The sequence below is a fragment of the Ylistrum balloti genome, unplaced genomic scaffold, assembly GCF_031769215.1.
Source record: "Ylistrum balloti isolate Yb309-2 unplaced genomic scaffold, AGI_CSIRO_Ybal_v1 Utg371816, whole genome shotgun sequence".
Taxonomy (NCBI): Eukaryota; Metazoa; Mollusca; class Bivalvia; order Pectinida; family Pectinidae; genus Ylistrum; species Ylistrum balloti.
This window is the reverse complement of record NW_026782903.1, coordinates 576,619-589,130: the sequence shown is the minus strand read 5'-3', so window position 1 is coordinate 589,130 and position 12,512 is coordinate 576,619. Positions and strand designations below refer to the sequence as shown.

The 12,512-nt window shown below is 38.5% G+C and overlaps 1 protein-coding gene across 1 annotated transcript in view; it reads left to right on the top strand.

The window, feature by feature from the left end:
• Positions 1 to 1,099: 1,099 nt before the first annotated feature.
• LOC132563680 (uncharacterized) overlaps positions 1,100 to 12,512 on the top strand; it is a 48,640-nt gene continuing 37,227 nt past the window's right edge. The window contains exons 1-2 of the mRNA XM_060228426.1: positions 1,100 to 1,182; positions 3,191 to 3,479. Of these exons, the coding sequence (XP_060084409.1) occupies positions 3,365 to 3,479 (115 nt within the window). The 5' untranslated portion in view covers positions 1,100 to 1,182; positions 3,191 to 3,364. The remainder of the gene's footprint in view (positions 1,183 to 3,190; positions 3,480 to 12,512) is intronic.

Sequence of the window (12,512 nt, the reverse complement as noted above, 5' to 3'; positions counted from 1 at the left end):
CCTTCGAGATTCGACTGTTGTCTCGTCATTAAATCAAATGACGATCAGATAGGATTGACTGATTAGTGAGCAAAGGAACTCAATTAAATATTAAAAATTAATAAAGTTATTGTGTACACAAATAAACAGTAAATGAGTTTTCATTTTATATGAAATTTATGAAGTTTTCCATAAAAGTTTCATAAAATCTCATTTAAAATTAAAAATGACATGTGCAGATACTTTTTATCGCATAACTCTAAAAAAGTTACATTTTGACAGCAAAGAAAATAATGGAGAACAACATCAAACAGAGGCAGTCATTTTTGGCGCCTTTTTTAATTCATGACGTAACGTCATTGTCCATATTATGACATTACAACTCATTTCTGAACGGCACGGTTAATGAGAAATGCTCCAGTGTATGTTACACTAGTGACGTATGAAATACAAGGTATTCTATAGATTGTGTGGGCTATTTCTCGATCACTCCTTACAGCGCAATTCTTAAATCGCAAAATCCGAATTTTTGTGCGACATACTAAGTTGACCCTACAAAATGCATCTTCCAGAGAATAATTAAATAAAGCATATCACTCAATCAGTACATAATGACTTAAATTTGCTCTGCCCTCCCGCTCCCCCCCCCCCTCCCTCTCTCTCAACCTCCCCACACTTACACCTCAGTATGAAGAACTGTTCGAAAAGAAAACGAAAGTTGGGTAGCAGATCATCTTAGTGGCATTTGATCAAGAATTCAAGACACGCAGTCTTTCGTGAATTTCATATCTTAATTAAGTAATTGACCCGAGAGACAATTAAGTTTATTTAAGAAGATTGCAATAGACGATAGAAATTTTTAATCATCAAACGCAACTGTTCACAATGTGCCAAGAGGTACTATCTTATTAATTCTCTCGTGACGAGCGCGTGCATTACCGGGTTTAGGTAGAGCTAATTAGACAAATGTTAGCCAGCTGTCTTGACAGGGCCTGAAGATGGCACATATCACGAGTTTACACGTCCATTGTATACTAATAGTGTTTCTTTCACATCTGGTGGTGAGGTGAGGTGATATATTGTGATGCGCTGGCGGGCTTACCTTTAGGACGATAACCTCTCGGTATTGGATCGGTTACATCAGGAGAGTGTCTCAGAAGTCACTAAGAGTACGATTAAAGGATCAGAGAAATTCATCATCAGGTTGGTTAACTACAATATTGATATTGTTAAAGTCACCCTCCATTGTTCACTGACGGTACGACCTCTTCATCCCCAAATCCACTAACGACATTGCCAAATTGTCACTGTAGATCAATCGACGGTATGATCACCCTGTCCCGTAGAGTCACTTACCATAGTTTAGTATTGACAAAAGGCCTTGGTTGATTCACCTTAATCCACCGACGTATGATCACCTCGCCCCCTGAAGTCACATACAACATTGACAAATGGTCTTTGTTGATTCACCTTAATCCACCAACGGTATGATTACCTCGTCTCCTAAAGTCACATACAATATTGACAAATGGTCTTTGTTGATTCACCTTAACCCACAGACGTATGATCACCCCGTCTCCTAAAGTCACATACAATATTGACAAATGGTCTTTGTTGATTCACCTTACCCAAATGGCCCCAAAAGTTACAACATTGACAAATGGGCTTTGTTGATTCACCTTAACCCGCAGACGTATGATCACCCCGTCCCCTAAAAACACTTACAATATTAACAAATGGCCCTTTTTAATCAATCCACAGACGGTAGTATGATCTCATCGTACCCAAACTCTGCTTACGATAATGTCAAATCGTCTCAGTTAATCAACCGACAGTATGATCATCTCGTCCCCAAAATTTACCTACGATGTCACGAAATCGTCTCTGTTTATCCTTAAATGTACTAACGCTATTGCATTTATGTTCACCTCGTCTCCAGATCAACCAATTGCAAGCCGCCCTCGTATGACTGTGGCTGTTGCGATGACGTTATGAACCTTGTAAAAAAGACATAACGACACCAAAGGTGATGTCACTCGCCCTGTGGTTCTAGCGCTTTGGTCGTGAATATTCTGGTTATCAGTTACTGATATATGTTTTGTTGTGTTGCATGTTTTATTGCACACTCGAGGAACAAAGCTTTTCCACGGTCGATTGGATTTTGTTTCCTGGTTTTGGCAGAAAGATATACCAAACATTTCGGAACTGAGTTTTTAGAAGGAATAATGCACGTGTTATCACCAGAAGACATTGGTTGTGAACGCATTTGTTCTTAGGCAACTACAAGAAAGTAGCAGAGTATCTAATCAGGATAATTTGTGAGGGTAACAGAATTGTGGTTTAACTGCGATTAAATTGAATGTAGCATTCAAAATTTTAAAACAGAACACACTGTTAACTTTAGCGGACCTATGTTAGCGTGAAGGTCAAAGGTGGAGTTTCTTTTCAGTCGACCAGTGGATGTATATGTACCTTAGTCACCATGTAAAACGTCCACCCGACTATCAGCATTTAACTATTGTGGCAGTGTATTGTGAACATCTGGTTTCTCGGCTGACTTCCCTGGGACCAATTGTTGGTGATGTATTGTCCAGAAATTTGTGTTAATTATTGATAGTGTTATGTGTGTCCTATATTATCAGTCAGGCCTGTCACGTTTCTGTGCTATCCCTGCCTCCCGTCTCCACCTGATGTCGTGACAGGTATCGGAGGGTGTATAGAATGGTAAAGGACGGTGATCAAAGCCGTGTATCTAGACAACTACCGCTACATCTGTGTAACAGCGTAGTTAACTTACCTGTCCTTCGGCGCATATACACTACCTACAGACGATCAATACTTCAATCATACAAACTGAATACAACGGTGTTCAAACAGCAGACGACCCAGCGTCAAAACTTTTATGTCGAACCCATTACTATGAGACTTAAAAACTCTAGCCAAGCCGATTTGAAACAACCTGGACCGTACAGACAGGTAGTTCCTCCAGGCGAAAGGGAGGCGGACCAGACTGGACATTGACAGTCGAGTCTCTAATTTACTACGGGGATTTTATTGTATGCACTTGAAAAACAAACATTAGCATAACACAGCCGACAGTTAGTTGTTGATGGCGTAGCGAGTAGATTGAGTTTTACCTCAGGTATTGCTTCCCGATTTCTGTGTTATGGTATATGTCTGCTTACATTTGTGTGTCAACATTGTGTTACAGAGGACATGCTCAACCCTGGGATGGTGATGCGGTGCTCCTTCACCCCCGGGTTGTATTTACAAAGAACACAGATCATGCTGATCTGAACAGCGCGATCCTGATGTGAAAGAATAATGTGAACGACGAGAATTCGAGGGAATTACCAGGTAGACTGCTGCGGATTATCCCTCCATCATGGGAGGGACATTTAGTTGTGCCTCGGCTCGATATGCCGAGAAAGACCCCCACAATGTCCCTTATGGCAGTGAGAAGATCGATGTCAAGGATTCACCTACAGAGCCTGTACAAGGTACGTTTGATATGATGTTCAATTTTACCTGTCAATATGATATACGGTTGAAATCCAAGTTTAGGAGTCATCGATAGGTATTTTATAGTCACGTGTTATCGATGTTAACAGAAACTGTCAGTGCTGTCCTATATTCATATTTCTGTCACTACAGAACAGATAATTTGTTTACGGGAACCTTTTTCCACTGACGATAATACGGGTTGATGTATCATGACCAAACACGATATTCACAGATTCTCGTGTACTCGGTGACACATTGCACATATACAACATTATGATACAAGAGGTGGTAAAGTACATCTTTACATATTCACACCTGTCACACATATACTGACACTCGACAGGTATACTATCAGGTGTACGAGTTACCAGTCTATCTACACAACCATGCTAATGTGGCTTTATTCAACAGAAAGTTATAATACACATATTTATAATCTTCAGTGAAAGGTGAATACACTCACTGCAGTTACTTTGGGTTAACAGTAACACGTACTCGCCAAACAAATCCGCTGTGAGGTACTTTGGTCCATGGCCAGAAAGATCACAGACTTTCGCCTCGATTTATCAGTCCGGCATACATATGTATGTATGTATACTTGCATGTTCACGCTATCTTTTGTTCCACTTAGATTTCATTACGGGCTTACAACGTGCCCTGCTTACTTGCGTCAATAAAAATTTTGTACCGTTTTGAGGGATTTCCCGTATAATAAGGACTCCACGTCATACATTAAACGAAGCTGTTCAAACGGAACTTTTCGTTTATTTTTTCCTCAAAGCGGCACACTTAAGTAGCCGTTTTAATGAGAACTAAATGGATAGGTTTTTATTGATATGTTACTGTATTTAACACGAAAATATTAAGTCCTACTTTAAGTACTTATCCATGGTGTTTACGTGGAGATTACTCGACCACAAATCCCTCGGGCAAAGTACCACAGGTCCTGATTGTAAACAGCTGAAAATGACCTTCGATTTTATGGATCATACTTATACATATATGTTCGTTAACAGGTTTAAAAATCTGCGAAATGTACAATTTCTTTAGATATGTGATTAGAGGAGCCTACAATGTACTCGGTAGTAAATCGACAATGTGTAAGATAGCCATCATAACCATCACGTTATCATTTACACTCGACCTGGTCAAAGGTGAAAACCACACTAACATACTGCTGATGCTCAAAGATCAGAGCTTCATACATGTAAACGATATGCTTGTCCTGTTGGTTATGTCAAATATTCTATAGTTATCTGAGGGTGTTCTGTAATTGATATCCGGTAGATATCTGTGGTGTTCTGTAATTGATATCCGGTAGATACCTGTGGTGTTATGTAATTGATATCCGGTAGATACCTGTGGTGTTCTGTAATTGATATCCGGTAGATATCTGTGGTGTTCTGTAATTGATATCCGGTAGATACCTGTGGTGTTATGTAATTGATATCCGGTAGATATCTGTGGTGTTCTGTAAGTGATATCCGATAGATATCTATGGTGTTCTGTAATTGATATCCGGTAGATATCTGTGGCGTTCAGTAATTGATATCCGGTATTGTAGATATCTGTGGTGTTCTGTAATTGATATCCGGTATATATCTGTAGTGTTCTGAAATTGATATCCGGTAGATATCTGTGGCGTTCAGTAATTGATATCCGGTATTGTAGATATCTGTGGTGTTCTGTAATTGATATCCGGTATATATCTGTGGCGTTCAGTAATTGATATCCGGTATTGTAGATATCTGTGGTGTTCTGTAATTGATATCCGGTATATATCTGTGGTGTTCTGTAATTGATATCCGGTAGATATCTATGGTGTTCTGTAATTGATATCCGGAAGATATCTGTGGTGTTCTGTAATTGATATCCGGTATTGTAGATATCAGTGGTGTTCTGTAATTGATATCCGGTATTGTAGCTATCGGTGGTGTTCTGTAAATGATATCCGGTACTATAGATTTCCAATGCACGGTAATGATTACGCAGTAGCATGTTATGGGATTGTTTAGGTGTTGTTTGTAACCTGCAACTGGTAACAAATAGGTCTTGGTTAAATTGTAAAAAGATTATGTAAATTGCTAATGACTTTTGAAGAGCTCGAGTCATCCATATCGGATGTTGTTACCCGTCATCTTGTTGACAAAACTCCATCTACTTATAGGCCAATAGTATGTATACCACAGCAACCATGTGCCGAAATCATTACAATGGTTACCATGTAATGTTTTTTTAAGACCTAGCAACCATGTATGAATGTGGTGGACACTACAATTTTCCAGTGTGGCACCATTTTGATGTTTGAATAATATTTTTTTAACAGACACGAGTGATTCACATCAGCTACCCATTGACGATACAAACCTCTTGATCTTCATGGCCTCATGTAGAAATTCTGACGTACAAAACATCGCGCATTATAAAATGACTTGAAACCACTCCCATCTAAATTTGTTGCAAAATGACATGATGCATTTTGGGATGTGCCTCTGGTCCCTTGTCTGACTGTAATTGTCTTGTTTACGTTTTCATGTTAGAGGGTTTGAATGCCAAAGGTGTGAGTAGTTAACATTAAGTGTTTGGATCTACAATGTCGACAAGTCGTTTTAGAATTCTGACATTACAATACAGGAAGTTTTCTGTCCAAAGGCATGTTGGATTATTATCATAATTATCCTTGACATCAAAGATTGCACGGACAATGCCGATGTTGTTCGAGTCTTCTCGTGAATGAACAACAATGACGACGTAACGTTACAGAGATGGCTATCGGGAGTTCCTCCTTGTAAAACTGGCCTGTACAAACAGCTTCGTCACCCTGAAAGGTCCTGTCTCTATAATTAAGTGATATCGTTACGCTTTATCCTTGCACCAGACGTGTACCTGGTCACGGAGTTACACATGTAGGCTATTGTCAAACAGGAAATGTGCATGTTATCTTGATGATAAAACACAAAGTCTAGCGCGACCTTACGGAATTTCGAACGTCTTGAATCTATCTTCCGCGCTTGCGCAGAAAATCGATTATCGGAAGGGTAAATATCTTGTTGAAGATGTTCAAGATTTTTAAGAAATTATGCTGTTATTGTATTGATATCTTTTTGATAATTAAGATGTTGTCTCTTCGTATGGTGGCTTTGGTGATTTGTGTCATGGTTGGTTGATTTATAGGTTTTCCGTCTCCCTGACTGCTCCCGCGTCCGGGTATTTTCTCACCGACGAACGTCCGTATTCTGGCGATATATTTGTGTCATAACTTCGGCCTGTAGAGATTAGCATCAATGGCGAATCCAGGATTTCGAAATGAAAAAAGAATGAAGTAACATTTGGCCACCGATTCAATAAAACGAGAACAATTTCGGAAAAAAACTACAACCCTGGATCCGCCGCTGATTACATGTTAGCAAAGAGGGTGTCGACTACTTTCGCCTTTTGCTCCGGGACTCCGCCGCCATCCATTAAAGCCAATCATAACTACACAATATCACATGCTCAAGATTCTAGCCAGGATTTAAATGTTGTTTCTTTGGATAGGTAATTGGTACACGTGTCAATGAAGTACGCTATTAAATTTAAGTGATAAGTAATTACACACATTCAGTATCACAATTTAAATGTTTATTATAAAGGTCGTATTTCTTAAATTCCATTAAGTCAGCCGGGACAGTCAATCAAGATTTATAAATGGACCACGCACTCACTATACGGAAAGGGGGAAACGGGCACACCAAGTCATGGTCAGAATGGCACGGGGCGTGACTGTCCAGGAAAGGGGGCGTAACCGACCTGGCAAAGAAACATACAAATGACACATGTAAACAATCAATATTTAATGTTCGTCCATAATCATCGGTCACCAATATCTTTCTCCGGCCACTGATGGACATTAGGATTAACATTAATACTTTGTTGGTTTGTGGACAGTTACACCTTGGTGTGGACACAGGGATAGTCTAATAGTCGGGTTTGTTTAGTTTGGTCAAAATGTCAATATGATGAATATAGTTAAAGATAAAACACGATAGGTTGATATAAGGATTAAATACCCACACCTCTTCAACACAACTTTACAAGAAGGAATATATAATGAAGATCGTATTGATAATGCAATTTTAATGATATTGTGTGCGAGAATTCAAAGTGGTTAAAAAATTCAACAAAAAACAACAAACTGCATGTTTGATCGAGTCTTGAACAGGTGGTCGCTGGAACTTTATCACAACACGGAATGAGAATTTCCGGCTCGTTGATTGGTTAAAAAAAGTTCTTTACTTCATAGTATCCTTTCTTTCTGTTTATCTGTACCGGAGATTCTCGGTTTGATAGTATTGAAAAAATTCTGAAATGTGTTTTGAAATGATGCAGACCCAATAAGTAAGGTCATGTGTTAATCTAAACGTCTTATGGTCATTTTTCAAGACTTCATAATATCAAAACAGCTATGTATTTTATCATTTTATTATTAATTTTACTGCGGAATATGCATTTTCTCATAAAAAAAAATCTTCGTAAAAATTCTAATTTGGGAACGTGACACGCGAGATGAAGGAAACAACGTCTTCAGCTGTATAGCAGTGCAAAACCACACATCTGTATATCGGATATCATTAGACACAAATATGTTTGTACTGCATTGATCTATTTGTATAATGCACGTGGATGTTCCACAAAATTATGTGTTTCTCGATTTTAAGAGTACTTCATATCCTCGAGAGAACCAAGTTACAGAATAGCCTATCAAGCCACTCCAGTCTAATTTAGCGTTGATGTTCTGTTGTTTACCATATGTGGTGTTTCTATCCTATAATTGGTATCATTAGGGGAATAACCAAAGCTAATTGCCTCCTGCTAATTAATTTGGTGTGTTTTAGTCAATACTCTGGTGTTTTCACAAATTCAAGTTTTTTTTACTGTGTCGAATATTTTTTAAATCCACCATTCTTATCGATCGTTACATGCAGTTGAACGGTAGCTTTGTAGGGGTTTCTGTGGTATAAATACGTTTATAATAATTCTGAGTGTAAAATACTAATGGAGAAAAGCCCTTTCATTTGTCTCATTTCTAGAAATACTTACATTTTCCAATGTGGGGCCCCTTGATTTTAGCTATAAAGTTGAAAAGGACTAATGAAAATGAATAGTACAGTGATCATTGCATTTGTTTGATTGTTGTGACACATTGGTCTACAATGTGTTTGATTGTGGTGACGCATTGGTCTACAATGTGTTTGATGTGTGTGACACATTGGTCTACAATGTGTTTGATTGGTGTGACACATTGGTCTACAATGTGTTTGATTGTAGTGACACATTACAATGTGTTTGATTGTAGTGACACATTGGTCTACAATGTGTTTGATTGTGGGGACACATTTTAGACTAATGTGTTTGATTGGTGTGACACATTGGTCTACAATGTGTTTGATTGGTGTGACACATTGGTCTACAATGTGTTTGATTGTAGTGACACATTCGTCTACAATGTGTTTGATTGTAGTGACACATTGGTCTACAATGTGTTTGATTGTGGGGACACATTGGTCTACACTGTGTTTGATTGGTGTGACACATTGGTCTACAATGTGTGTGATGTGTGTGACACATTGGTCTAAAATGTGTTAGATTGTAGTGACACATTGGTCTACAATGTGTTTGGTGACACATTGGTCTACAATGTGTTTGATTGTAGTGACACATTACAATGGGTTTGATTGTAGTGACACATTGGTCTACAATGTGTTTGATTGTAGTGACACATTGGTCCACAATGTGTTTGATTGTAGTGACACATTAGTCTACAATGTGTTTGATTGTGGGGACACATTGGTCTACAATGTGTGTTTGATTGTAGTGACACATTAATCTACAATGTGTTTGATTGTGGTGACACATTGGTCTAAAATGTGTTAGATTGTAGTGACACATTGGTCTACAATGTGTTTGATTGTGGGGACACATTGGTCTACACTGTGTTTGAGTGTAGTGACACATTGGTCTACAATGTGTGTTTGATTGTAGTAACACATTGGTCTACAATGTGTTTGATTGTAGTGACACATTGGTCTACAATGTGTTTGATTGTAGTTACACATTGGTCTACAATGTGTTTGATTGTGGGGACACATTGGTCTACAATGTGTATGATTGGTGTGACACATTGGTCTACAATGTGTTTGATTGTAGTGACACATTGGTCTACAATGTGTTTGATTGGTAGTGACACATTGGTCTACAATGTGTTTGATTGGTAGTGACACATTGGTCTACAAAGTGTTTGATTGTAGTGACACATTGGTCTACAATGTGTTTGATTGTAGTGACACATTAGTCTACAATGTGTTTGATTGTGGTGACACATTGGTCTAAAATGTGTTTGATTGTAGTGACACATTGGTCTACAATGTGTTTGATTGGTGTGACACATTGGTCTACAATGTGTTTGAGTGTAGTGACACATTAGTCTACAATGTGTTTGATTGTGGTGACACATTGGTCTAAAATGTGTTTGATTGTAGTGACACATTGGTCTACAATGTGTTTGATTGGTGTGACACATTGGTCTACAATGTGTTTGAGTGTAGTGACACATTGGTCTACAATGTGTTTGATTGTGGGGACACATTGGTCTACACTGTGTTTGACTGTAGTGACACATTGGTCTACAATGTGTGTTTGATTGCAGTGACACATTAGTTTACAATGTGTTTGATTGTAGTGACACATTGGTCTACAATGTGTTTGATTGGTGTGACACATTGGTCTACAATGTGTTTGATTGTAGTGACACATTGGTCTACAATGTGTTTGATTGTGGGGACACATTGGTCTACAATGTGTTTGATTGTGGGGACACATTGGTCTACAATGTGTGTTTGATTGGTGTAACACATTGGTGTAACACATTGGTCTACAATGTGTTTGATTGGTAGTGACACATTGGTCTACAATGTGTTTGATTGGTAGTGACACATTGGTCTACAAAGTGTTTGATTGTAGTGACACATTGGTCTACAATGTGTTTGATTGTAGTGACACATTAGTCTACAATGTGTTTGATTGTGGTGACACATTGGTCTAAAATGTGTTTGATTGTAGTGACACATTGGTCTACAATGTGTTTGATTGGTGTGACACATTGGTCTACAATGTGTTTGAGTGTAGTGACACATTAGTCTACAATGTGTTTGATTGTGGTGACACATTGGTCTAAAATGTGTTTGATTGTAGTGACACATTGGTCTACAATGTGTTTGATTGGTGTGACACATTGGTCTACAATGTGTTTGAGTGTAGTGACACATTGGTCTACAATGTGTTTGATTGTGGGGACACATTGGTCTACACTGTGTTTGACTGTAGTGACACATTGGTCTACAATGTGTGTTTGATTGCAGTGACACATTAGTTTACAATGTGTTTGATTGTACACATTGTGACACATTGGTCTACAATGTGTTTGATTGGTGTGACACATTGGTCTACAATGTGTTTGATTGTAGTGACACATTGGTCTACAATGTGTTTGATTGTGGGGACACATTGGTCTACAATGTGTTTGATTGTGGGGACACGTTGGTCTACAATGTGTATGATTGGTGTGACATATTGGTCTACAATGTGTTTGATTGTGGGGACACATTGGTCTACAATGTGTGTTTGATTGGTGTAACACATTGGTGTAACACATTGGTCTACAATGTGTTTGATTGTAGTGACACATTAGTCTACAATGTGTTTGATTGTAGTGACACATTGGTCTACAATGTGTTTGATTGGTGTGACACATTAGTCTACAATGTGTGTTTGATTGTGGTGACACATTGGTCTACAATGTGTTTGATTGTAGTGACACATTGGTCTACAATGTGTGTTTGATTGGTGTAACACATTGGTCTACAATGTGTTTGATTGTAGTGACACATTGGTCTAAAATGTGTTTGATTGTAATGACACATTGGTCTACAATGTGTTTGATTGGTGTGACACATTTGTCTACAATGTGTGTTTGATTACAATGTGTGTTTCAGTACCTGCATAATATCTCCCTCAGTACCTGTGTAATATCTCCCTCAGTACCTGTATAATATCTCCCCCAGTATCTGTATAATATCTCCCTCAGTACCTGTGTAATATCTTCCTCGGTACCTGTGTAATACCTCCCTCGGTACCTGTGTAATATCTCCCTCGGTACCTGTGTAATACCTCCCTCGGTACCTGTATAATACCTCCCTCTGTACCTGTATAATATCTCCCTCGGTACCTGTGTAATATCTCCCTCAGTACCTGTGTAATATTTCCTTTGGTACCTGTATAATATCCACCTCAGGACCTGTATAATATCTCCCTCAGTACCTATGTAATATCTCCCTCTGCACGTGTTTAATATCTACCTGGGTACCTGTTAACCGGTACAGTATATTAATATTAATATTAATGATTCATGACGATATAACCTATGTATTATTTAGTGTTGGTAATCCCGGAGTGCATTCGTCGCGACCCTCAATAAAAAAAATCTGTAAGACCTGGTGACATTAGCATTTTAATAACAACGGTGTGTTAGGCATATTTAAGCCTATGTTATAATCTGCAATACCTTCTACATTATCTGTGAGCAGTAGTCTGTTACTTCTGGTAACGAGGCACTGAAGCAGGATCCATGGGTTACTTACTGATCACACCACACTGTATTATACCAACCATTCTTACATTGACCGATCCCAACAAGTATCGCCACAATCTTCTCAGAATGTCAGTCAGCTACTGTTTGATAACGGTGTCTGAGAGAGGGTTACAAAGAATGGTACTGCCCATCATGGCGATCACATGCTTGTGATGACGGAGATAGGTAAATCTGCTCCTAGTCCACATCGGCATTAGACCTTTAGAGATATGTGATTTGTGGACTGCCTGACAATATCCATTGTTAATTAAAATAGGTTACTTAATGCAAATCGTCTTAATCTATTATGGATAAGTAAATTGGATATGACGACCTTAATTTGCGACTCAGTACCTTGAACTGT